The sequence below is a fragment of the Rutilus rutilus genome, assembly GCF_951802725.1.
Source record: "Rutilus rutilus genome assembly, chromosome: 12".
In the NCBI taxonomy this organism is placed as follows: Eukaryota; Metazoa; Chordata; class Actinopteri; order Cypriniformes; family Leuciscidae; genus Rutilus; species Rutilus rutilus.
Window position 1 is genome coordinate 13,799,078 of NC_140217.1, and position 24,538 is coordinate 13,823,615.

A 24,538-nucleotide genomic window follows, 5' to 3' on the forward strand; every position below is an offset into this window, starting at 1 on the left:
AAGAATCAAGAATTCCCTCATCCAAGGCTTGTTAAATTGCCAAGTCTGAATCACTGCCCAGACAGATTGTCAGGTCAATAAACTTTCTAGTCAATAAACTACAATTTTGGCCCTTACATTCTTATAGGCTACATTTTATTGCTATTATAATCTGGCTTATTCTTATACAAACTTATAAAAACACACAAAAGCTTGCATCCCTATCCCTTGTCATGTTTTTGCACTATGATTTCAACATATCCCTCTAACTGTGGAAGCGGAAACTTTCGGTTCCTCCCCCTTGCGGTTGTAATAACGCTATTGGTAGTCTGATCGCTGGCCTTCAATACTGTTGTGCTGAAATAAATAGCAACAGTGTCTGCTGAATCCTCCTTTCTTGCAGTTGCAGAGGAACAGCTCTGATCTGGACGTGCAAAGGTATGATACAATTAATATCTAGTACAGGTAGACTAACAGTGTTTGCAATGACAAATTCCCTTGACAAAGGACACACTCTCGTTTCGTGTCGTCGTAAACTAATTCTGCCTTAGCGAAATGTGTTGTGCATGATACAATCTGTGTAAATAAGGGGAGAGATTTGCATGATCGCGCCTATGATTTATGAATGTGTTGGCGAAACTTCTTTGTTTCTTGTTTATTTCATTGAAAATAATTGTAACTTTAATTGTGGGATAGCTGATGAATGAATCTGAATGAAATGTCTTCACGTTATCTGCAGTTAAAGTCAGGTTACATTTTTAGATTGTTGTGGTGGGCGTATCGCGTTGATCGAACTTTGTTTGACCCTGGTCTTCACTTGGGTTAATTAAGCAACTATCCTAACTTTTCCGTTGGCCACTACGCTTTGATATATATTTAGTTTTTGCCCTGACTCATTTTTAAATACGTATCCTGCTTGAAATGCTCCTTCATGGTGTAGTAATTTAAACGGATCGAATCCTTCTTTGAACCAGTTCTTTTCAGTACACCAGTTGAAGGGGGTAGGATACATCATTGCTTCAATTTCGCGATAAATAAGAATCATTCTTCTGCCCTACCCCCCATTGCTACTTGATGCACAAGATTGATTAACATGCTGAACTGAATGACCCCTTTATCCACAGTCAGTCATCAGTTTGTCGTTCACAAACAAATCTATTTGTTTGCCCTATAATAGGTCTTTGAAGGCAAAAAAGTCACAAAGAATCAAGTACATCTTTAAACAACCAAAATCTTATATCATAGTAATTTTATGTCATGATAATAATATCACAATAGGGTTATTTTTGCTGGAAATAAGGCTGTTACAATACCATCATTTTTAGATACCAATAAAAGTTCAAGAATTTCTATTTCTGGGTGTAATAGCTGGACATTTTAGTGCTATATATTATTTCACTAGTTCGCCTGCCCATTCAGCCTCAAAGGTTAATAGTAAACTAACTTGGCTTGCTGACCTTGGAGGAGGCTCGAACCCGAGGCAGCTTTTTTAAATTACAAGTTTTGATATTAAGACAGAGAAGTAAACAAGCAAGAGAAGTAGAATGCAGAAAGTTTTTTCTTAAAAAAAAAGTTATAGGAAGTATATTTGTTTATGGTTATGAACTGCTTGCGGAAGAGGTATTTTTATGAAACTATTTCATAATGTATTTTAATATGTTACCATTTGTAGTAATGATAGTATTTTATAATAGTTGTATGAGTAGTCGATATAATGTGTGTTCCTATTATTTTAGATATCAGTGAATATCTATGATGAAGATTGCCGTGATTGGCCAGAGTCTCTTTGGACAAGAAGTGTATAAAGAACTGAAGAAGGACGGCCACACAATTGTTGCTGTGTTCACCATTCCTGACAAAGATGGAAAAGTGGATACACTTGGTAAGTCTCCCATTCTCTTTATTTCATGTAACTTCATGTGACTGTTAAGGACTGTTCACACCAACACAAACATTCGCCATGAAAATTTGGTGCGCTTTTCACATGAGATTTGTTCAGACCAAAAAAAAAAAAAAATGGACAGTAACAACACTCTTATGTAACAACAATGGCTCTGCTTTTGCACCAAACATTCTTGGTGTGAAATGGCTTTTATTATATTGTCCTTTTGATTTATAATATAAGAAATATATAAAAAATAATAATTCATACATAAAATGAGTTGAATGCACCTCATTTATGGTATGTTTTTATTTTCTGAGTTAAAATTAATTTTGATATTTTTGTGGGGCAAAAAGTTGGAAATGTCTGGGTGATAAAGCTGTTTAGCTAATCATAATGAAAAATAAATGATAATTAAAAGAAAGACAATATTTGAAAAAAATCATGTGGTGTGACCAACATGTAGAAACATGCAGTAGAAAACTCACGACTATGTGTCAAGGTCAATAAGTCTCTTAAAATATAAAATCATTTGACCTATTTATGAAAACAGGGTTATTTCAGATCGTTAAATGTCATGTCTTGTGATATTTATGAATTAAAGCAGGGCTATGGAACTTTGGCCTCTCTATCGCCATCTGTGGTTGAAATATAAAATTGCATGTTTCTTCCAGAACGTTCTTGAAGTTGGTTTTGCTATGGCACTGTTCTTTTTGCGCATATGAATCTGATGGTTTGAGAAAACTTCATGGTTACTTTATCTTAAATAAATCTTTAAACTGTCCCCAGCGACCGAGGCAGAGAAAGATGGCGTGCCAGTGTTCAAGTTTCCCCGCTGGAGGCTGAAGGGAAAGGCCATCACAGAGGTGGTGGATCAGTATAAGGCAGTTGGTGCTGAACTGAATGTTCTACCTTTCTGCTCTCAGTTTATCCCTATGGAAGTGATAGATCATCCAAAACACGGCTCCATTATTTATCATCCCTCCTTGCTACCCAGACACAGAGGTGCCTCTGCCATTAACTGGTCAGTATGTGTGTGTGTTCTCTTTATGTTTTTTAAGAGAGTGCGCGCGTATATGTGTGGTAACTATAATTAGAAGTATTATAGTAAGATCTAATGAGAGGCAGGTGGGTATCATAAGTAGGCCATTGGTGTGTTTTTACTGTCTGCTGTTAGCATCAACACTACTATTAAAGTTGCAGTTGTCTCTTATTTTTTTTATACATTCTTGTTTTTGAAAGAATTTATTTCACAAAATGTATCCAGTGCATTGCATCATCATACATTTTTCTGCACTATATTCCCAGGATAGACAGAGTAAAAAGTTTAAAAGCATGTATCTCCCGAAAGTAAACTTTGTTGACTCTTGTTTAGAATGTTTAGACTAAAAGCAATAAAACGTTTATTTTGAATATATGGACTCATTCAATTTAGCTTTAGCTTCAGAAGACGTATTATGCAGCGCATTAGTCATATGTTATACTTTTATGGTACTTATGTGTTTAAATATTATCATATTTGATTTCCTTTTGAAGCTTGGTATGTCTCACTGAAAGAAACGGCATGAGGATGTAATATAAATGATGTAAAATGATGTTCCTTTAACATAATTATCTCTTTATTATTTTGTATGTATTTCTCTAAGGACTCTGATTCATGGTGATAAGAAGGGTGGGTTTACTGTGTTCTGGGCAGATGATGGACTGGACACAGGACCAATTCTTTTGCAAAGAGAATGCGATGTTGAGCCGAACGACAATGTAAACAGCATCTACAAACGCTTCCTGTTCCCAGAGGGAGTCAAAGGCATGGTGTGGATTATTGCAGAAACATCTACAGCCTCATTATATTGCAAAACATAGTTTGCTATCCATTAAGTTAAAACAGCATATCAGTCATTGTTTTAATGTAGGAACAGTAGGATTTGAAGTTCAGAAAGTAGACTGATGTAGTTGTTGTATAGGAGGGCACCTTTGGATTCTTGTGTGTGTTTTTGTTTTACTGTAGGTGGAGGCAGTCAGGTTAATTGCAGCGGGTAAAGCTCCGAGAATCAAGCAGCCAGAGGAAGGAGCCACATATGAGTGTATTCAGAAGAAAGAAAATTCAAAGGTGGAGTTTCTCCAGCACTGCACAACAGTCAATATATAGATGTATAGCTTGTTTGATTCTAATTGTTGTACACAACATTTCAACAACCGTCTATGGTTGGTTGCATAGATTGACTGGAACCAGCCAGCAGAAGCCATTCATAACTGGATCAGAGGGAATGACAGAGTCCCTGGAGCCTGGACAGAGATTGACAGCAAAGTGAGTGTTTTAACTAACTGTTAAACACACACAACAGCACACCGGACATGTAGACACTCTTAGTCAAATGCTACAGTGTTCTTTTCGTTCTTCTGGTAGAATGTGTCATTTTATGGATCAACACTGTTGGAAAATGACCATTCTTCCAGCAATGGTCAACCTCTGGAAATCCCTGGAGCAAGTCGACCCGGTCTGGTAACCAAAAGTGGCCTTGTTCTTTTTGGGAATGATGGCAAAACGGTAAGGACTTGGAAAAACTTTATGCTTTTAAATTTACTAAACTAGCTACAGATTTGCCTATACAGTGAGGAAAATAAGTATTTGAACACCCTGCTATTTTGCAAGTTCTCCCACTTGGAAATCATGGAGGGGTCTGAAATTGTCATCGTAGGTGCATGTCCACTGTGAGAGACATAATCTAAAAAAAAAAATCCAGAAATCACAATATATGATTTTTTAACTATTTATTTGTATGATACAGCTGCAAATAAGTATTTGAACACCTGTCTATCAGCTAGAATTCTGACCCTCAAAGACCTGTTAGTCTGCCTTTAAAATGTCCACCTCCACTCCATTTATTATCCTAAATTAGATGCACCTGTTTGAAGTCGTTAGCTGCATAAAGAAGTAAGAATCCAACTACTAACATGGCCAAGACCAAAGAGCTGTCCAAAGACACTAGAGACAAAATTGTACACCTCCACAAGGCTGGAAAGGGCTACGGGGAAATTGCCAAGCAGCTTGGTGAAAAAAGGTCCACTGTTGGAGCAATCATTAGAAAATGGAAGAAGCTAAACATGACTGTCAATCTCCCTCGGACTGGGGCTCCATGCAAGATCTCACCTCGTGGGGTCTCAATGATCCTAAGAAAGGTGAGAAATCAGCCCAGAACTACACGGGAGGAGCTGGTCAATGACCTGAAAAGAGCTGGGACCACCGTTTCCAAGGTTACTGTTGGTAATACACTAAGACGTCATGGTTTGAAATCATGCATGGCACGGAAGGTTCCCCTGCTTAAACCAGCACATGTCAAGGCCCGTCTTAAGTTTGCCAATGACCATTTGGATGATCCAGAGGAGTCATGGGAGAAAGTCATGTGGTCAGATGAGACCAAAATAGAACTTTTTGGTCATAATTCCACTAAACGTGTTTGGAGGAAGAAGAATGATGAGTACCATCCCAAGAACACCATCCCTACTGTGAAGCATGGGGGTGGTAGCATCATGCTTTGGGGGTGTTTTTCTGCACATGGGACAGGGCGACTGCACTGTATTAAGGAGAGGATGACCGGGGCCATGTATTGCGAGATTTTGGGGAACAACCTCCTTCCCTAAGTTAGAGCATTGAAGATGGGTCGAGGCTGGGTCTTCCAACATGACAATGACCCGAAGCACACAGCCAGGATAACCAAGGAGTGGCTCTGTAAGAAGCATATCAAGGTTCTGGCGTGGCCTAGCCAGTCTCCAGACCTAAACCCAATAGAGAATCTTTGGAGGGAGCTCAAACTCTGTGTTTCTCAGCGACAGCCCAGAAACCTGACTGATTTAGAGAAGATCTGTGTGGAGGAGTGGGCCAAAATCCCTCCTGCAGTGTGTGCAAACCTGGTGAAAAACTACAGGAAACGTTTGACCTCTGTAATTGCAAACAAAGGCTACTGTACCAAATATTAACATTGATTTTCTCAGGTGTTCAAATACTTATTTGCAGCTGTATCATACAAATAAATAGTTAAAAAATCATACATTGTGATTGTGCATTGTACATTGTGAAAATTCCATCATCATTTACTCATGTTGTTCCAAACCTTTATTTCTTTCTTCTACTGTGCAAAAAAGAAGATATTTTGAAGAATGTTGGTAACCAAAATGTTATTGTATGTAAACAAAAACAGACATTTCTCAAGTAATTATTTTTCATGTTCTACACAATAAGGAAAGTCATACAGGTTGGAATCAGTTTTTATTTATTTTTGGAATACAGTTTTTTAAATTGTTTTTATTTTTATTTTGGGTGAACTATCCCTTTAAGTGCAAGCTGCAATCATCACGGCCCAAGCACATGTGAAGAGAGAGACCACGATTAAGATATACAAATTCAAAAGAATATATCCTGTTGATGCTGTGGATACAATTGCTTCTATGTCAGATGTCACAGTTGCAAAATAGGTTTTTCTTAAAGGGTTAGTTCACCCAAAAATGAAACTTCTGTCAGTAATTACTCACCATCATGTTGTTCCAACCCCGTAAGACTTTCATTCATCTTCGGAACACAAATTAAGATATTTTTGATTAAATCTGAGAGCTGTCTTACTCCGCCATAGGCTTCTATGTTATTGAAACTTGCCGGCCCACAGTGGCTTAACCATAAGTTTATCAAGCAACGAGAATACTTTTTGTGCGCAAAACCCCCCAAAAATAACGACTTTATTCAACTATTCATTTTCTTCTGTGTGGGCCTCTGAGTGAGTTCACATAGTGTAACAGCGCAGCGCTTCTGTGTTGTACGTCACACGCATCGCACACATTACCAGTGTCGGCCAATAGTGAGCCTCCGTGAGCCTAACACAGAAGCACTGCGCTGTTACACTACGTGAACTCACTCAGAGGCCCACACAGAAGAAAATGAATAATTGAATAAAGTCGTTATTTTTGTTTTTTTTGCGCATAAAAAGTATTCTTGTCGCTTGATAAACTTAAATTGTCACCACAACTGAAAAATGAATTAGATCACATCTTAGAAATGAAGTACCAAATCAAAATGCCTTTATGTTTTTGTCATGAGGGTCTCTAGAAGATCTGTACCAAATTTTGTGTGAACTGGACAAGCAGCCTAGGGATACTTTGAAAAAGTAATTTTTGAGGGAAAATAAAAAATACAGATTAAATATATTTTATAGATGAAAATGAAATCTGAGCTATACATTTCTTTTTGTCTTAACTCAAGGATTGAGCAGAATTCTAGCCCACATGGTAATGGCCATAAATGTAAATGTACTTGGGCCCTAAAACCTTGAAGGGATGTTTCACCCAGAAATGTCATTATTTATGCACCTTTGTTGTTCCAAACCTATATTACTTTCTTTCTTCTGTGGAGCACAAAGATATTATGAAGATTGTTTAAACTTTTTGACAATACCATGAAAGTGAGATCCAAAACAACATTGGACCCCATTGACTCTCATTTAATGAACAAAAAACACTTAGACATTTTTAAAATAGCTTCTTTTGTGTTTTACACAAAAGTCATACAGAATGACATGAGGGTGAGTAAATCTTGATAGAATTTCATTTTTAAGTTTGCACATTTTACCTAATTAAATGTAATGTATAATGCAATGTTGTTGTTTTATTAGAAGTAAGAGGAACGTGTCCCCCATGTATTTTACACATTTGATAGTGAACCAATGCAATATGGACTAGTGTGAATACTGTATGTTGAAAACCATTTAGTTGATGTTTTTCCTGAGATTGTAGATGCGTGTGAATGTGTATTTATACATAAAGTGTGTTTGTACTTATGTATTTAGTTGCTTGTGAAGAACCTGCAGTTTGAGGATGGGAAGATGATTGCAGCATCACAGTATTTTAAAGCTGGTGTCAGTTCCACTGTGGAACTTTCTGAGGATGAAAAACAATTTGCTGGGCATATGAGGGTAAAAAAAAACTTGGAATAAATTCATTAATAGTCATCATAATATTCTTTGTGTGTCTGCATGTTACAAACATTGTACCCATATTAAATCCTTTTTTTTATTCTAAAAGATAACGTGTTGAAGACAGAAGACTCATGTAGAATTTATTGCATTTTTGTCCAGGAGGTGTGGAAGAGTATTTTGACTAATGTAGAGAAGATTGAAGACACTACTGACTTCTTTAAGTCTGGTGCTGCCTCGATGGATGTAGTCAGGTAATTATGTGAGCATGTATCATTTTCTAATTCTTATGATATATAATGCATGTAAATATACATTATTTTCCTCACTTTTCCCTTTATATAATTCGAAGATTTTTTTTTCTTATTTTCACACTGTAGGCTGGTGGAAGAGGTAAAGTTAAGGGCGAAACAGTTGCAGTTGCAGAATGAGGACGTTTACATGGCAACAAGCTTTCAAGAGTTCATTCAAATGTGTGTGAGGAAGCTGCGAGGAGAGGATGAGGAAGACGAGTTCAACGTAGACTATGTTAGTATTGCTCCTGTTAAATGGATAGTAGCTTATTATTATGTTTATTTTTGCACTGGCTTGAAAACTACATTTCATGTGTTTCAGGTAGAACACTGTTAACTGTCATCTGCTTCATATTAAAAAATACATATAGATTTCATATACAAAAATAAAATGACACTGTTTCAGCATTTTACAGATTATTACTTATACAACATGTCCATCAGTGCTGTAGCAATTTTCCAGTTCCATATGCTATACGCAATTATCTTAATAATACAATATTTACTATAATATATAAAAGCAAATATAGTATATGAATAATATTTGCACAGTGGCATTGTTTTAAACTTAACATGAGATTATACTAATAAATGGTCTGTGCCACTCAGTTGCATTTATTAGCTCTAGAATTGCCACAGTTATCCAAGCTTGGGTGGAGTGATCAAAAGAACCATAACTGATTCATTGAGCTAATCACAGTTTCCTTGTTATGACCAACCAGGTAGCCAGACAGACTACAGTACACTTTATCCTACATGTTGGTTTTTCACCATGTGGTGAAGAAAAATCCTGAGAAAGCCTTGGAAATGACTGCATTAATTGCATTATTTTTATAACACGCTAAATAGCCCACTTTCCAAGTTCAAGTGTACACTCATTCTAAGTCTATGTCGGGAACACATTCCAACATTCCCACATTCCATTGGGGCAGAAGATTATTGTGACACGAAGGGGGACAGGGAAGGCAGGCAGAGGTGTGGAACAGTGAAGTGCAGGCATATATTTATTTAACAAAACAGGGAACTCAAAGAGCCAGAAAACATGAATAATAGGATCCACGAGAAACGACTGACAAACTAATATAGCAAACACAAGGGCTATATACAGACAGGGCTAACGAGAGTAACAAGAAAACAAGGCACACCTGGGAGACCAATCAACAAAGGTACTACAAAACATGAAACAAGAAACAGGAACAGAACAGGGCAAAATGCAAACTAAAAGTCCATATAACAAAAAACAGGGAATGTTATGCATGTTTACCTCTGGTACCTCACCATTCCTTTTAACAACACTCAATATTTGGGAACTGAGGACACAAATTGTTGTATATTTGAAAGTGGAATTTTTTTCGATTCTTTAAGAAATAAGCTACTTAGAAGTCTGGAGTCTCCATTGCCATATTTTATGCTTCATAATGCTTCAAAGATTTTTAATCAGAAATACCGTAGGTCTGGATTTCAAACACAATGGTAGACATGCCAAATTTTTGGAATGTATTGCTGGCTACTGACTGAATGCTTATGAATTTTTTTTGTTGATTAGTTTTAATTGGTAATTGTCTATTGTCTTGTATACTGCTTTTTTGTTAAATGCGTATTTCTAATTTTGTACTTTCTATTTAAGTATCTGCATGTCTGTTGTAGGTAGAAAAGAAGCTGAACAATATGACAGTCCGAATCCCTCACCAGCTTTTCATAAATGGCGAGTTTGTAGATGCTGAAGGGGGAAAGACCTATAAGACCATTAACCCCACCGATGGACAGGTACACAATAGACAAACTTTTCCACTTTTCTGCATTATCTTTTCCACATGCTCAATTTCAGCTTGTGTTTGTGTGTAGGCAATCTGTGATGTGTCCTTAGCTCAGATCTCTGATGTGGAAAAGGCAGTGGCTGCAGCTAAAGAAGCATTTGAGGAGGGAGAGTGGGGCAAGATGAACCCCAGAGACAGAGGCAAACTACTCTACAAGTACGTAATTAATTGCATTTTATATTTTAACACTGCAGGTTAAACATTGGTTTCGTTACCCAAAACGTTCATCATTTACAGAATTTAAGTAGTAAATGACAAATAATTCCAAATCGTCATTTTGACAGAAATGGTAAACGCATGGTAAACATTCAAGCTTAGCCCATCAAGATATGTGTGAGTTTGTTTCTCTTTATTCAGGTTTTTATGTCCAAACCCATGAGTTCTGTTGCACTTAATTTAATTTGCACTTACGTTTATAGAATCATAATTGCTCAGTCCATGCTAGCAAAAAGTTGTATCAAGAAATTCAACAAAGATGACAACAGGAAAGGAAATAAACAACTGTACGTGATGGATGATGATTATTTGTCTCTGCAAGCGAGTGTCTTCATCAGATCGGTCTGAAAATAACTGTGTAGTGTATGTGGGCATTCTCCAGACTGGCTGATCTGATGGAGCAGCATCAGGAAGAGCTGGCCACTATTGAGTCCATAGACTCAGGAGCGGTCTATACTCTTGCCCTCAAAACACACATTGGCATGTCTATCCAGACATTCAGATACTTTGCTGGGTGGTGTGACAAGATTCAGGTTTGCTTGTGTCTGTTTATATTATTTATTAGAATTTATTTATTTATTTATTAGCCATCAGTTGTGATGTATGCCCCACAGTGTTATATTTAGGATAATCTGTTATAAGTAGCCTATATATTCTGTTTTTTCAAGCTTTAGTTACCTTGTTTAAAGATTTAAGGCCCCTCTTATTATTCTTTGCAAAAATCTTTAAAGACATATTCCAGGTTTAGTATCGATTACCACAAAAATGGTCCCTCGTTTTCTTTAAAAACAGCAAAAATATGGTTTACAGTGAGGCGCTTACAATGAAACTGAATGAAGCCAATATTAAAATACTCACAGTTTCAAAGATATAGTAACAAAATGTAAAATATATGCATGTTAACATGAATTTAGTGTGGAAAAAATTTACTTGGTAACCTTTTCTGTGTAAGGTTAGATTTAATTTTCATTCCAACACAATAAAACCCTAAATAGTTGGTTTTATAAACTATTGCCTGGTTTCACAGACAAGCCTTAAACCTAGTCCCAGACTAAAATGCATGTTTGAGCTGTTTTAACTGAAAGTAACTTGCACTGACACATCTTAAAATATGTCAGTGCCATTGTTTTGTCTCAAGATGCACACCAGTAATGTTTTTTTTTTTCTAAGGCACGTTTATAAAAGCTACTCAATGTCCTAATAGAACTAAGGCCTAATCCTGGCTTAATCTAAGCCCTGTCTGTGAAACCAGGCCTATAAGTATCACATTTAGTCATGGCCAGATGGTTAGAGAGTCAGACTGGTAACCCAAAGGTTGCGGGTTCATTTCTCGATTCTATTAATTCAGCCTAACTTGTATTGAATCCAGAGGATTCCTTAAAGGAATAGTTCCACCAAAAATGAAAATTCTGTCATCTACTCACCCACAAGTTGTTCCAAACCTGTATGAATTTCTTTCTTCTGCTGAACACAAAAGAAGATATATTTTGAAGAATGTTGGTGACTGTAAGCCCGTGAAATTGGTCCAATGGAGGTTTACCAATAACACAGGGAAGGTCTCACGTGCTCTGTCCTTTCCTCATGCGAAGTATTGGTTTGGTTAAATTTGTAATACATTAATCATATGTATTTACTCGTTAATTCATCTGACTCCATAAATGAAAGGTTTTAATAATATCTGTGCCTCACTAAAAGTGAGTGAGTGTTTGACTATTCCGTTTAACTCTTCAATGAAAATAATATCAAAGTCAGTGAGAATAATCAAATGTAACAATTTATTATGTCAGGTAAATGTATCATGCCAATTTCATAATCAATTCAAAGATAATCGATACAAAACATCAAATGCTCTGGAATAGAGAGAAGATGCAAACCCAACATTAAGAAATACGTTAGGCTGAGAGATCTATATCTCCCAGCCTAACGGACCGATCTGAAGTACAGAAAAGGCCTCGATCTCCCTGCTGCAATTCCTTAAATAGACAAACCTTTTACCTGGAAACATGTAACAATAGAAATTTGCATGCAGTGGTCGCATCTTCATGGGGGTGTGGGACCATTTGCTTAGAGACCACCTTCCTTTGTAAATCAGTTATCCATAAGCTCTTAACCTTATTACCTTTTGTTTTATCTATCTGGATATGAGATATCTGTACCAGTCGCACTATGACATTTTAAATGATACCAAACATGAAAATACTCTGTGATAATCATTCACATTAAACTATACATTTTCTTGGGTGATTTCAGCTGATCATCTGAGCATGAGAGACAGGGGTGAGGGGAGAGGGAAAAGGATGTAGATTAGATGACTCGGAGGTGAGACTTTCGTCTCGATGATGCATGAGAGCCAATCTAATCCAATTCAAATGCTAATCTCCAGAGAGGTCCTTTTGTCCTCTCAGGGCCTGGTCACCCCCAAAACAGACTGTTTGGAATTTCCTAATTTATCAATTCTTACAGTTTTCCCTCATTGACTCCGTGGGTCAAATTCAAATGAGCTCCTATGGAGTCACTGATAAACGTCTGTTGTCATTCTTGAGATGTCACCCAAAAATTGTCTTTTCAATGTTAGCATCTGTAGAAGCTTGCAGAGGGCTGTGTTCACCTGCAGAACACCTGGTCTCACCAGGTGTACGTTGCTTGAGTCCAGCAGGTGGATGAAAGCTTTCAGGTTTTCTTCCTGTGATCTTGAGATGTGAGCAAAGTTCGTAGAGTCAATCTGGACCTTTGTTACTTGTTCAGTTGGCGTGTCATTCTTCCATGGAGAAACTTCTGCTTCTCTGGCACCTTCTCCACGATGATGATCTGACCCTTCTTGACCGATCCTGTCACCTCCAGCGGTGCGGTTGTCTGGGCAGACCTCAGTGGATGAAGGGCTTCTCCTTAGTTCACACTGCTTTGTGTGAAAAGCTTGAGACACCTGAAAAGCATCTTAAATGTCCACTTCACGATTGAGCACTTATGAACTTGAAGTCGTATGGAAATGCATGGGAACACATAATGCAACAAAACAAAATCATGTCATGTCTAATATAAAATATCATGTTCATGTCAGCAAGTGCGAATGGTACATCTGGTCTCAAATGTTTCTCAGGGTCATCTAGAAGGGTCTCATTTTTAAATATCCAATTCTTTACTACCACTGTGATGTTAAATGGTAGTGGATTTTAATTATTCTTGATCTGAATTATTCAAAGGAAATGCAGCAAGAGGTCGGTGTAACCTAAATAAATAACAGCAATAATAATCTTCAATATAATGATCACTTTGTTCATGAATCCTCCAATGCAAGCCACCTATGCAGATCTAAGAAGTGACTTGGAACATGTTTAAGCATATAAGAATGGAGATTGTTCATTCATTGAATTAGTCAATGGAAATGCAGAAATCAAAATAAGTTTCAGAAATGTTTTTCTGAACTACTCAAAGGAAATCAAAATAAGTTTCAGAAATTAAAATAAACATAAGTTTCAGAAATTAAAATCGAAATAAGTTTCAGAAATGTTTTTCTGAATTACTCAAAGGAAAAAAATGCAGAAATCAAAATAGGTTTCAGAAATGCAGAAAGAGGTCGGTGTAAACCAATCAATGGTTTTGTGTGTTTGTGTGAGAGTATTTTTTAGAATGTCAGAGTGTGTTTTTGTGTGTGTGTGTGTGTGTCTGTGACAGAGAGTGTGTTTGAGAGTGTGTGTTGATCTGGCTAAGTCACAGTCGATGAGTTGAATTGTGAATTTTGTAATGATCCATTTTAATTATGTTTCTGTTATTAGTAGGTATGTTGAGAAATCAGGGGCCCTCTGATTTTCCAAATCCCACCAACAATCATAGAGTTTGAAATTTAATGGCAGGTCTGCCTTAGAATTTGTCTTGATTTGTGACTGTAGCCATTCAGTTGTCCATGTGTGTTGCATTAGTTGGCAGTGTGTTGTGAATAGCGTATGCTATTCTCTGTGTCTCTGTTAGACCATGATCATGGGATCAGCTTTACCATCCTCTGTGTGTGAAGCTATCTGGATCTGTTAGTGTGAAGATGGACAATAGATTTTTAGTGAAGTGACACTTTTGGACTCTATGTCATCTTTATCTTCTTATGATGTGTAATGTGGGAGGTGTGTGTTCAGTGTTCATGTCTAGGAGATGGGTGGAAAATAATCTATAACAATTGTGTTGCAAATTTAGTTCCAGTTCTAAACTGGGAGGCCATATTTACGTAGTGTTGTACTATTGTGAGTGTGAATGGCCTCTTGAAGTGTCTTTTCACCCATCTCCCGAGGTTATGTTCTAACAATTCCGCTGTCCTGGCCTTGATCCAGGTGGGGTCCGGCCCATCCTGGCTAACGTCCTTCAAGGAATTTGCAGAAGTAAACCTGAGACATAAAACAGAGGAGAGCGAACCACAGACAGATAATTCCAATATTTCAAAAGCATTAAATTCAGACGTGTGGAATTCTTTTACTTGTTCCATTATCATGTCAATTGCAATTTTAATTCCAGATGTCACATGAAACCGAGTTTCATTGACCACGTCTGAATTGTTGCTGTCGTCTCAGTGTGTTGTGACACCTGAAGCTGCTTTTCCAGTTCAGCCTTCAGTCTGCTGCATGTGCAATGCTCATTGCTTTCTCTCATTACAGCCAGATCTCTGGGTTGTCTGGTTAGCATTTTCCTGTTTATGGTGTCGTTCACACATTTGAGTTAGTACAGATATTTTTTGACCTGCAAAAAACTGTGGTACTTCTGTCTGCTGTTTAGCATTTCACACCCTCCTCGTAAGTTTAGTTCTCTGATTAGATTACATTTTAGTTGTTGCACAATTTGGTTTGCTATTACCTGTGCCACAATTCTAGCCGTGTTTTCTAACGGTGAAAAATAAAGGCATACCCCTCCCCTTTTTTGGCACTGGGTAGCACACAAATTAAATTCTGTTTCAGAAATTCAATTTTAATGACGAAAATCACACTTCTCCAATTATTATTATGCTCTGCGAGTGTAATATAATGTTTATTATAATTCAAGTTATAATATAATTACATTCTTTAACAATACAAGTCAGATTATATTGTTTTCGGTCTCTGAAGAGTCTCTCGAACAACAACGCATGGTCAAATCTCAGCTTGTTCTCATGTCAATACATTTGAATATGAAAAGGCTTTTTTGGCTCTGGGCTGATAAGATGTACATTCGCTATTTCTCTTTTTTCTTTGCTAGGTTTCAAATACCTTTTCTTCTAATTTAGTCTTTTTCAATGGCCATTTTAATGTTTGATTCTTCTATTTACTCTTACTTTAGATTTTTCCGTTTATAGATAAGGAAACTATATCGCTTTGCAGTCCTTCTCCTAAGGATGCACGACACAATCTCGCCAGTCTGGCTTACCAAAACAGAGGTAATTGGCTAAATATCTGGAATCTGCCGTATTCACACGTACAAAATAACAGACACTTAAATAGCCCCCTTGAATGCCACCTCAGGAACTTAATTCAATCGTTTCAATTAGTAGAGGTCAAGACCACTATTAAAAGACGTTAGCCGATCAACTTACTTTTCTTAAAATGGCTTTGGTTTAGTCAAGCCCGTGGGATATCCACGTACACTTATCTAAAAGAACATTAAATTAGAACAGAGGTTATGGAACGCACCCGAATCCAGGTTGATCAAACAGCATTAGCTGATTCTGGACGGAAATTAACTCGTCCCCCTCATTCAAGTACACTTGAATCTGATATCCAGTATTAGTCGTCACTAATGTCTGGCACAAACTTGTGGAAATATACGAATCCGGTAATCTATTTGGGAAAAATAATTGCAGAGCAATCCAGAATGAGTTCAAACGTGACAATATTTAGTTCTCTGAAGCCTTAAATCTGAAAAGGTTTTTGTTTCAGGATTAATGAGATGCGTTCACTGTTTCTGATTTTCAGATTTCTTTGTTTTGTGATTTACATTGTGGCCACATGGCAATCCTATGCTCCTGTTAGGAGACAAACAAATTCAACAAACACACTTGATATTTAATCCAGTTTACACAAGACACGTGGCCTAGCATGCCTGGCATCTACAACCTTTTACCTAAGTGTTTTCTACAACACTTACAGTAAAGCAATCTTGTGTTTTTAAAGAATAAACTCAACTAGCCTATGTGCACATTTTCGTAGCACAAACAACTATAAAGTGTGTTCTAGCACAATGTGTTAAGCACAACTACAAATTTGAAAATCCAAACAGAATATGCATCGCTCAGAATAGTATCCTCGAATATTTGAACAGCTTGACATCAAAATCAGGATGCGCGTGATCATAGCTAGTTATAACGGCGCCTTTTTATACTTGTATTACCCCAGCGTGTTACAATGTTTTAGAGTTTATTCTGCCATCGTTTTTACAGACTCGCCACATTTAACAGCTCCTGTCAGTTGTGTTGGATATATTTTAGAGATTACTCTGCCATCGTTTTTACAGTCTCGCCATATCCCCAACCACCTAACAGTGATAACCAAGCAAAATTTTCTAATTTTCCCGAATTTTTGACTAGATAGCATATCAAATACTTTAGAGGTTTTCCATCAATGTAAAAGTTTAAGCTTTTAAATTCAATATAGAGTTTGTCAAGATTAGTTTTGGTTTGGTATAGGATATTGCCTATCAGTCAGCCAGTGACACAAACCAACACAGCATGGCTTTAGCATTTATCATTAGCCTTGAGCGTTTTGAAAACAGCATGGACAATAGCATTTAGCATTAGCCTTGAGCGCAGCATGGCTTTAGCATTTAGCATAGCCTTGAGCGTTTTGAAAGCAACATGGACAATAGCATTTAGCATTATCTTTGATATTTGAGTTTTAGCCTGTACATCATATCATCCTGTTTTCCCAAAATTTTCTTTCCATAAACAATGCATCGATCTGCCTTTTTATTTATAAAATCACGTGTTTTCCGATTGTTTACAAACGTAGATTTTTCTTTCTCTGTTTCTTGTTAGTTTGCTCATTCTCTTCACGTGTTGCTGGTTTGTTTAACAAGCCCAGATACAACAATGGCCGGAAAACATGCGGCTGATTTTAAAACTTTTTAGGCTTTACTTTTTTCAGCTCTTCATCGAGTTATTAATTATTTGGATGATGTTATTCTCACTTTAGGTTTCGTTTCTTGCTGCTTAGGCAAAACAAGGAGATCTTTAAAATCTAATCATTCTTCATCTGGCTGCCGCATCACGCTTCTAAACAAAGGGTTTTAATTCCGACCGGTAAACAATGCAAACATTTCTTCAACACTTCTAAAAATGCAAAGAAAATTGACTTACCACAACCGCGGAAGAAAGAGAAGATGTTCAAGACTCTTGGTGATATTAAAGTCCCAATACTTGCCGGAAAGGACGTTTCTCGTGAATCTGTTTTGATCTGTTTTGAGATCACGTCGAGGTCACCACTTTGTAAGCCCGTGAAATTGGTCCAATGGAGGTTTTCCAATAACACAGGGAAGGTCTCACGTGCTCTGTCCTTTCCTCATGCGAAGTATTGGTTTGGTTAAATTTGTAATACATTAATCATATGTATTTACTCGTTAATTCATCTGACTCCATAAATGAAAGGTTTTAATAATATCTGTGCCTCACTAAAAGTGAGTGAGTGTTTGACTATTCCGTTTAACTCTTCAATGAAAATAATATCAAAGTCAGTGAGAATAATCAAATGTAACAATTTATTATGTCAGGTAAATGTATCATGCCAATTTCATAATCAATTCAAAGATAATCGATACAAAACATCAAATGCTCTGGAATAGAGAGAAGATGCAAACCCAACATTAAGAAATACGTTAGGCTGAGAGATCTATATCTCCCAGCCTAACGGACCGATCTGAAGTACAGAAAAGGCCTCGATCTCCCTGCTGCAATTCCTTAAATAGACAAACCTTTTACCTGGAAACATGTAACAATAGAAATTTGCATGCAGTGGTCGCATCTTCATGGGGGTGTGGGACCATTTGCTTAGAGACCACCTTCCTTTGTAAATCAGTTATCCATAAGCTCTTAAAAACCTTATTACCTTTTGTTTTATCTATCTGGATATGAGATATCTGTACCAGTCGCACTGACATTTTAAATGATACCAAACATGAAAATACTCTGTGATAATCATTCACATTAAACTATACATTTTCTTGGGTGATTTCAGCTGATCATCTGAGCATGAGAGACAGGGGTGAGGGGAGAGGGAAAAGGATGTAGATTAGATGACTCGGAGGTGAGACTTTCGTCTCGATGATGCATGAGAGCCAGTTCAAATGCTAATCTCCAGAGAGGTCCTTTTGTCCTCTCAGGGCCTGGTCACCCCCAAAACAGACTGTTTGGAATTTCCTAATTTATCAATTCTTACAGTGACCAAACAGTTGATCAGCCCCATTGACTTCCATAGTATTTTTTTGCATACTATGGAAGTCAATGGGGCCCATCAATTGTTTGGTTATCCATATTTAGTGGCCAAGCAACTATTGTATCCGTTGGCGTTCTTCTTATTCTTCTGCTCTGGAAGTCTATGGCAGCCCATATAACCGCTTGCGGGAAAGTTATGAAATTTGGCACACAGATAGAGGACAGTCTGAACTGTCACCTTTTTTTAATTCTGATTCCTTTGCTCATGACGATTCGATTGCAAATTCCTATGACGTCATTTTCCGTCATTTGAATTTTGTGAAAAACCTGCTTTTTCAAACTCCTCCTAGGCCGTTGCGCCGATCTTCACAAAATTTGTACCAGGTCATCTTCAGACCATGGCGACAAAAAGCTATGAAATTCAAATTTATTTGGCAAACAGTTCTCGAATAATGCGCGAACGAATTCAACAAAGTGCCCACCAAATTGATATGAGGCTATATCACTGCAACGATTTCACTATTCTGACCAACTTTGTTGACGTGTTGTGACAATCATGTCAATCAGTTTCAGTGCAGCGCCACCTAGTGGTTAGGCTCTTTTTGCTTATAACTTCTGAACGCTTTGGCCTAAAAATCACAAAACTGGTCTCTTGAGATTTGGTGCAGCATGCCGAGTCGAACGATACCCAATTTTCCCATATCGGCCATTTTGGGCATCTGCCATTTAAAATTTTGTTTTAAAATGCTATATTCTACGAACACATTGGCATATCGTTACGAAACTCGGTATATGTCTTCGGCACAATGCGCTTGTGGTCAACAGTTATAATTAAATTTCCTAAAATGCTAATAACCTTTGATTAAATTAGCCTATTATAATTAAACTGGTCATAATAGATTCTTTGGGTTATGCTGAGAACATAGATATTAATTGCCATATTTGGCTGAACTTCTGTCCGTCATTTTGATTTTCTTTCAAAACCTATTTTTTTGAACTCCTCTTTGGCCATTGGTCCGATTTTCACCAAAATCGAATCGTATCATCTCCAGACCGTGCCGACAAAAAGTTATGGATTTTGTGTCGTGACCAAACCATTTTCGTATACCGAAGCAACAAAGTTGAGGCATGATGCCAAAATGACTCTTGAGGCTGTATCTCTGCTTTGGCATATTGACACCAAACTTTCCATGTGTCATTGTCACCTTACTTTGACCACACCACATCAATTTGGTCACAGCGCCACCTATTGGTCAAAAGTGATAAAACATTAAATCACATTATTAGTGATTGTATTTGATTTTTCAGGCATTTTGCCTAAAATCATAATAATATGCTCATTGTTGCAGTTGGTCTGATGCTCCCAGCCATGCAGTAGTGACTTGTCATGCCTTCTTTGTGCTTGGCCCCTTAATGGCTGCTTGCAGCTATATTCTTCAAAATATTTTCTTTTGTGTTCAGCAGAAGAGAGAAATTCATACAGGTTTGGAACAACTGGATTAAATGACAATTTTCATTTTTGGGTGAACTATCCCTTTAATATAAGAAGCTATTATCCCAGAACAAAACTGAAAAAGTATATTATTGTTATTATACAGTATATGATTGGAAACTACTGTTTTAGTAAAAAATAATTAAAAAATTATAAAAATAATGAGCCTATTCTGGTGTGTGTCTGAAAGATCAAATTTTTTTTCTCCACAGGGCTGCACTATTCCTATCAACCAGGCTCGGCCTAATCGAAACCTTACCTTCACCAAGAAAGAGCCAATTGGGTAAAATCAACCCTCCCTATAAAAATGAATACTCCAACTCCAACCTGACCATGAAAAGTCACCTTAATTGCTATGTATTTTGTATATCTGGATAGAATGTTGAGAATATTTAGCTCTTGCTTGTTTATGTTCAGTTTGTGTGCCATTGTCATTCCATGGAATTATCCATTAATGATGCTGGCATGGAAGACTGCAGCCTGCCTGGCAGCTGGAAACACTGTGGTGCTCAAACCTGCACAGGTAAAAATTGGAGTTAATATTAAACAAACATGCACAAGGCATCTTTATTCCAAACAATGTTTGGAACAGAAATGAAGGATTGTGTGATTGTTTCTGTGTTGAATTCTAGGTCACACCTTTGACTGCTCTCAAGTTTGCTGAATTAACTGCACTGGCAAAGTTTCCAAAGGGCGTGGTGAACATACTACCAGGATCCGGTGCATATACACGCAAAGCATACGCAACAAAATTCATATACTGATATACTTTTTTTGTATGTGATTCAGTATCACTATTGTAAATGCTTTGCGCATGAATTTGAAACATGAATTTGGCTGTTTTTAAGGCTGTCTGCTTATATATGAATCGAATATTTATTGAATATGTCAATTTTAGGGTCTCTGGTTGGCCAGCGGCTGTCTGACCACCCTGATGTTCGAAAACTGGGTTTTACCGGCTCCACTGAGATTGGCAAACAGATTATGAAAAGGTGAATGAGCATCTCTTTTAAAAGGTTGTGACTGTTTTCTTGTTTTCTTTTCAGAGTTTTGTAGATTTTGTCTTGATGTCACATTTGGGCCACAAATTGAAAATAGTGGCACATATTTTAATGTAGTTATTCTAATCATATTTTAATCTTAATAACTCTGAATAAATTATACAAACACTTTCAATATCATTTTTGTATGCTTACAGCATTTCTTTCATTTAAGTTAATTACAAATAGGGTTTAAATAAAAGTTGGGAATCCTAGAAATGCTTGTCTATCTTGTAGCTGTGCAGTCAGCAATGTGAAGAAGGTTTCACTTGAGCTAGGAGGGAAATCTCCTCTCATCATCTTTAATGACTGTGATCTGGACAAGGCTGTCAGAATGGTTTGTTTACCTCAATACCATGATTGCATGATCATATTAAAAATACATTCTTTGTTTATCGAAGTAATGTTGTAATCTCAGACATGTTATGTACCCTCCACACACACTTCTTGTCTACAGGGTATGAGCTCGGTGTTCTTTAATAAGGGAGAGAACTGCATTGCAGCAGGGAGACTGTTCATTGAGGAATCTATCCATGACACTTTTGTGGAAAGAGTGGTAAGGAATAAACATACATGAAGATTTAATAACTTCTTAAGCTGAATGTCTATTTTCACATATATTCCTTTTGATTCCTTACCTACAGCTGAATCATTGCTATTCTGATATATAGTCATAACACACTCTTGTGACTGTGATATGGATTTAATATTATATCTAAAGTATAGTCATACAATCTGGATGAGTGGTGAAACCTCTTAAAATTTAACCAAGATAATTATTTGTGATAATTTCATAACTCACAATTTCATAATTAAAAACTCATATCATATAACTGCATCTATGTAGGTTAGTGAAATAAAGAAGATGAAGATTGGTGATCCACTAGACCGTTCCACAGACCACGGCCCACAGAACCACAAAGCCCATCTGGACAAACTAGTGGAATACTGTGAAAAAGGGGTCAAAGAAGGAGCAAGATTAGTGTGTGGGGGGAAACAAGTAAACCGTCCAGGTGAGGGGAGTGTGTGAGCATTTGCATTAGTGGGAAAAAAAGTGCAAAATTGCTTATGCTTTCCATCTCTATAGGTTTCTTCTTTGAACCAACTGTTTTCAGTGACGTGCAGGATCACATGTATATTGCTGTTGAGGAGTCCTTTGGGCCCGTCATGATCATCTCCAAATTCAATGGGTTGGTAGAAACAAGCTACTTTTACTCTAAAATGCTGATTGTCTCACACCAGTCAATCTATATAAACTATATAAACTAAATGATGAATGATTTGTAGTGGATTTAACTGTATACTTCAAGTATTTAACTTTTTTTTTTTTTTTTTTTTTTTTTTTGTCACATGACAAAAAGCAACATTGTAAACTGCTTTTCCCCAATCTCCCTCATTCAGAGATGTTGACAACGTACTGCAGAGGGCTAATGCTACAGAATATGGTTTAGCATCAGGTGTGTTTACACGCGACATCAGCAAGGCTCTGTATGTGAGTGAAAAACTTCAAGCCGGCACTGTGTTCATCAACACTTACAACAAGACTGACGTGGCAGCTCCTTTTGGTGGCTTCAAACAGTCTGGCTTTGGCAAAGATTTGGGTAAGATTGTGTGAATGATAATTGTTTTGATACATTTGAGTAGGTATTTCTTTTTAAAGAAATACTTTTGTATGTTGTTTTAACTGTATTTCTCCCCAACAGGTCAAGAAGCTCTGAATGAGTATCTGAAGACTAAGTGTGTCACCGTTGAATACTAACTGATAAAATACTGGACATATAGTGCACAAAAAAAGATGATTGCATTTTAGTGCTCTAAAGTGGCAGCTAAAGACCATTTCAGTTCAACCCTGAAGTAAATTGTCATTACATTTGTTTTGTTTGTATTAACGGATGGATTGCATTTAGTTCAGGCAATTGGGAAAATCAAAAAATCAAATCATGTGGTCAATTTAGTTACTCTGCAGACTTAATTTTTAGTCTCCTAGTTTTACATGGTACCTGTAAATGTCTAACTGTACATAAGCTCAGAGAGTCATTTCCGTACAGCAGACTTTTTGCACTTATGATATTTCACTTTGTCATTTGTTTTGAGATCGTTTGTAATAGGTTAAAAGACTGTGAAATAATGCTTGACTAGCCATCAAAACAATTTCAGGTAAACATATCTGACACTGTTATTTACTGCACTGATACTGTATGATTGTTTTAAAGATTTTATATTGATCTTAAGAAGTGTATTTTATCCTTTAGAAACCAGACCTCCACCATTGTTTTGTCTTCTTTATAAACATTATCCAAGCATGTGCCACAAGAATAAAATCTGTCCAGTATTGTCTTATTACATTGTTTTGAGTGTTTTATTCATGTGCATTTGTGACTATATGAAAAAATATGTACTGTAACACAGACCCAGATCCAACATCACAATAACGCAAATTTTCATTTTATCAATATTTGAGCTGTAGAATTTTTCATTATTATTCTTGACTGTTGGTTATTCAAAATAAAAGTTATTACACTGTCACAAAGTAATGGTTATTATAATTTTTCAATAATTATTTAGAAGGTATTTAAGAATTGACAATTTACCATTTTTCATACTAGAATGAACGTATTGTTGTAAACAGAATTTATAGTGTAGGTGGAGTTTATTATTGTAGTATTCTTTTTTTAGTATTCTAAGCTCCAAAACGAATTATTGCTGTATTACAGTAATGAAGCAGCTTCATTAAAGTCCCCATGAACCAGAAGTTGCAACTGATTTGTTGGACCCTTTTAACGGTCATCAGTATCGTAAATTCTGAATTTTTTTTTTTTATGTATGTAAATTTATTACACTATCATTTATATTATATTACCTAGGCATCAAATTACAAGAAACTAGTTAACGCTGCAGTGAGGGTTTTTCTATTACAGCGGCTGTGGGAGTGACGGGAAAATGTACATCTTTCTCTCTTCTGACTGCTGTTATCAATTTCTCAATTTTTTTCCTCTTTTTGAAAGTTGTTTTTCTTTTGTTATTTGAGAAAATTGGAACATGAAAAGTATATTTAATGTAGTCTCTTTTAACTGCAATAGAAGTTTACCCAACTATGATGACTTCTGCTTCTGAGAAACCTGGAAATGTGAAAAGGGTCCATTGAATAGAGGGCAGGGTTTTATTTTAGAGCATCTCCTCTCTATTCCTCGCTCATCGCAGACTGACAGTTGGAGGGATATCCTTTCCTAGTATCTAGGGTCACAGGCTGGGACACGCTGGACAGATTGCCAGTCACATGGCTCATACACAGACACAAACACATTTGCACTCAAATTCACACCTGTCCTATACTATACAATTTAGAGTCTAATACACATATGCTGCATGTCTTTGGATTGTTTGGGAAATTGGAGTGCACAGAGCAAACCCACACAGACTTGGGAAGAACATGCAAAACTCCACACAGAAAGGCCTTCTGGCTCAGACCTGACTTAAAACGAGGA

The 24,538-nt window shown here is 36.8% G+C and overlaps 1 protein-coding gene across 1 annotated transcript; it reads left to right on the forward strand.

Annotated features, from left to right (window-relative positions):
* The first annotated feature begins 282 nt into the window (after positions 1-282).
* Positions 283-23,393, forward strand: aldh1l1 (aldehyde dehydrogenase 1 family, member L1). The gene is made up of 23 exons (XM_084425021.1): positions 283-417; positions 1,716-1,861; positions 2,651-2,885; positions 3,508-3,673; positions 3,870-3,971; positions 4,080-4,169; positions 4,269-4,409; positions 7,696-7,821; positions 7,984-8,075; positions 8,202-8,349; positions 9,762-9,881; positions 9,960-10,087; positions 10,530-10,680; positions 20,226-20,296; positions 20,431-20,536; positions 20,646-20,733; positions 20,912-21,005; positions 21,291-21,390; positions 21,511-21,609; positions 21,901-22,066; positions 22,141-22,243; positions 22,455-22,654; positions 22,757-23,393. Exons 2-23 carry the CDS (start codon positions 1,732-1,734, stop codon positions 22,810-22,812), a joined length of 2,712 nt encoding a protein of 903 aa, XP_084281147.1. The 5' UTR covers positions 283-417; positions 1,716-1,731; the 3' UTR covers positions 22,813-23,393.
* The last annotated feature ends 1,145 nt before the right edge of the window (positions 23,394-24,538 follow it).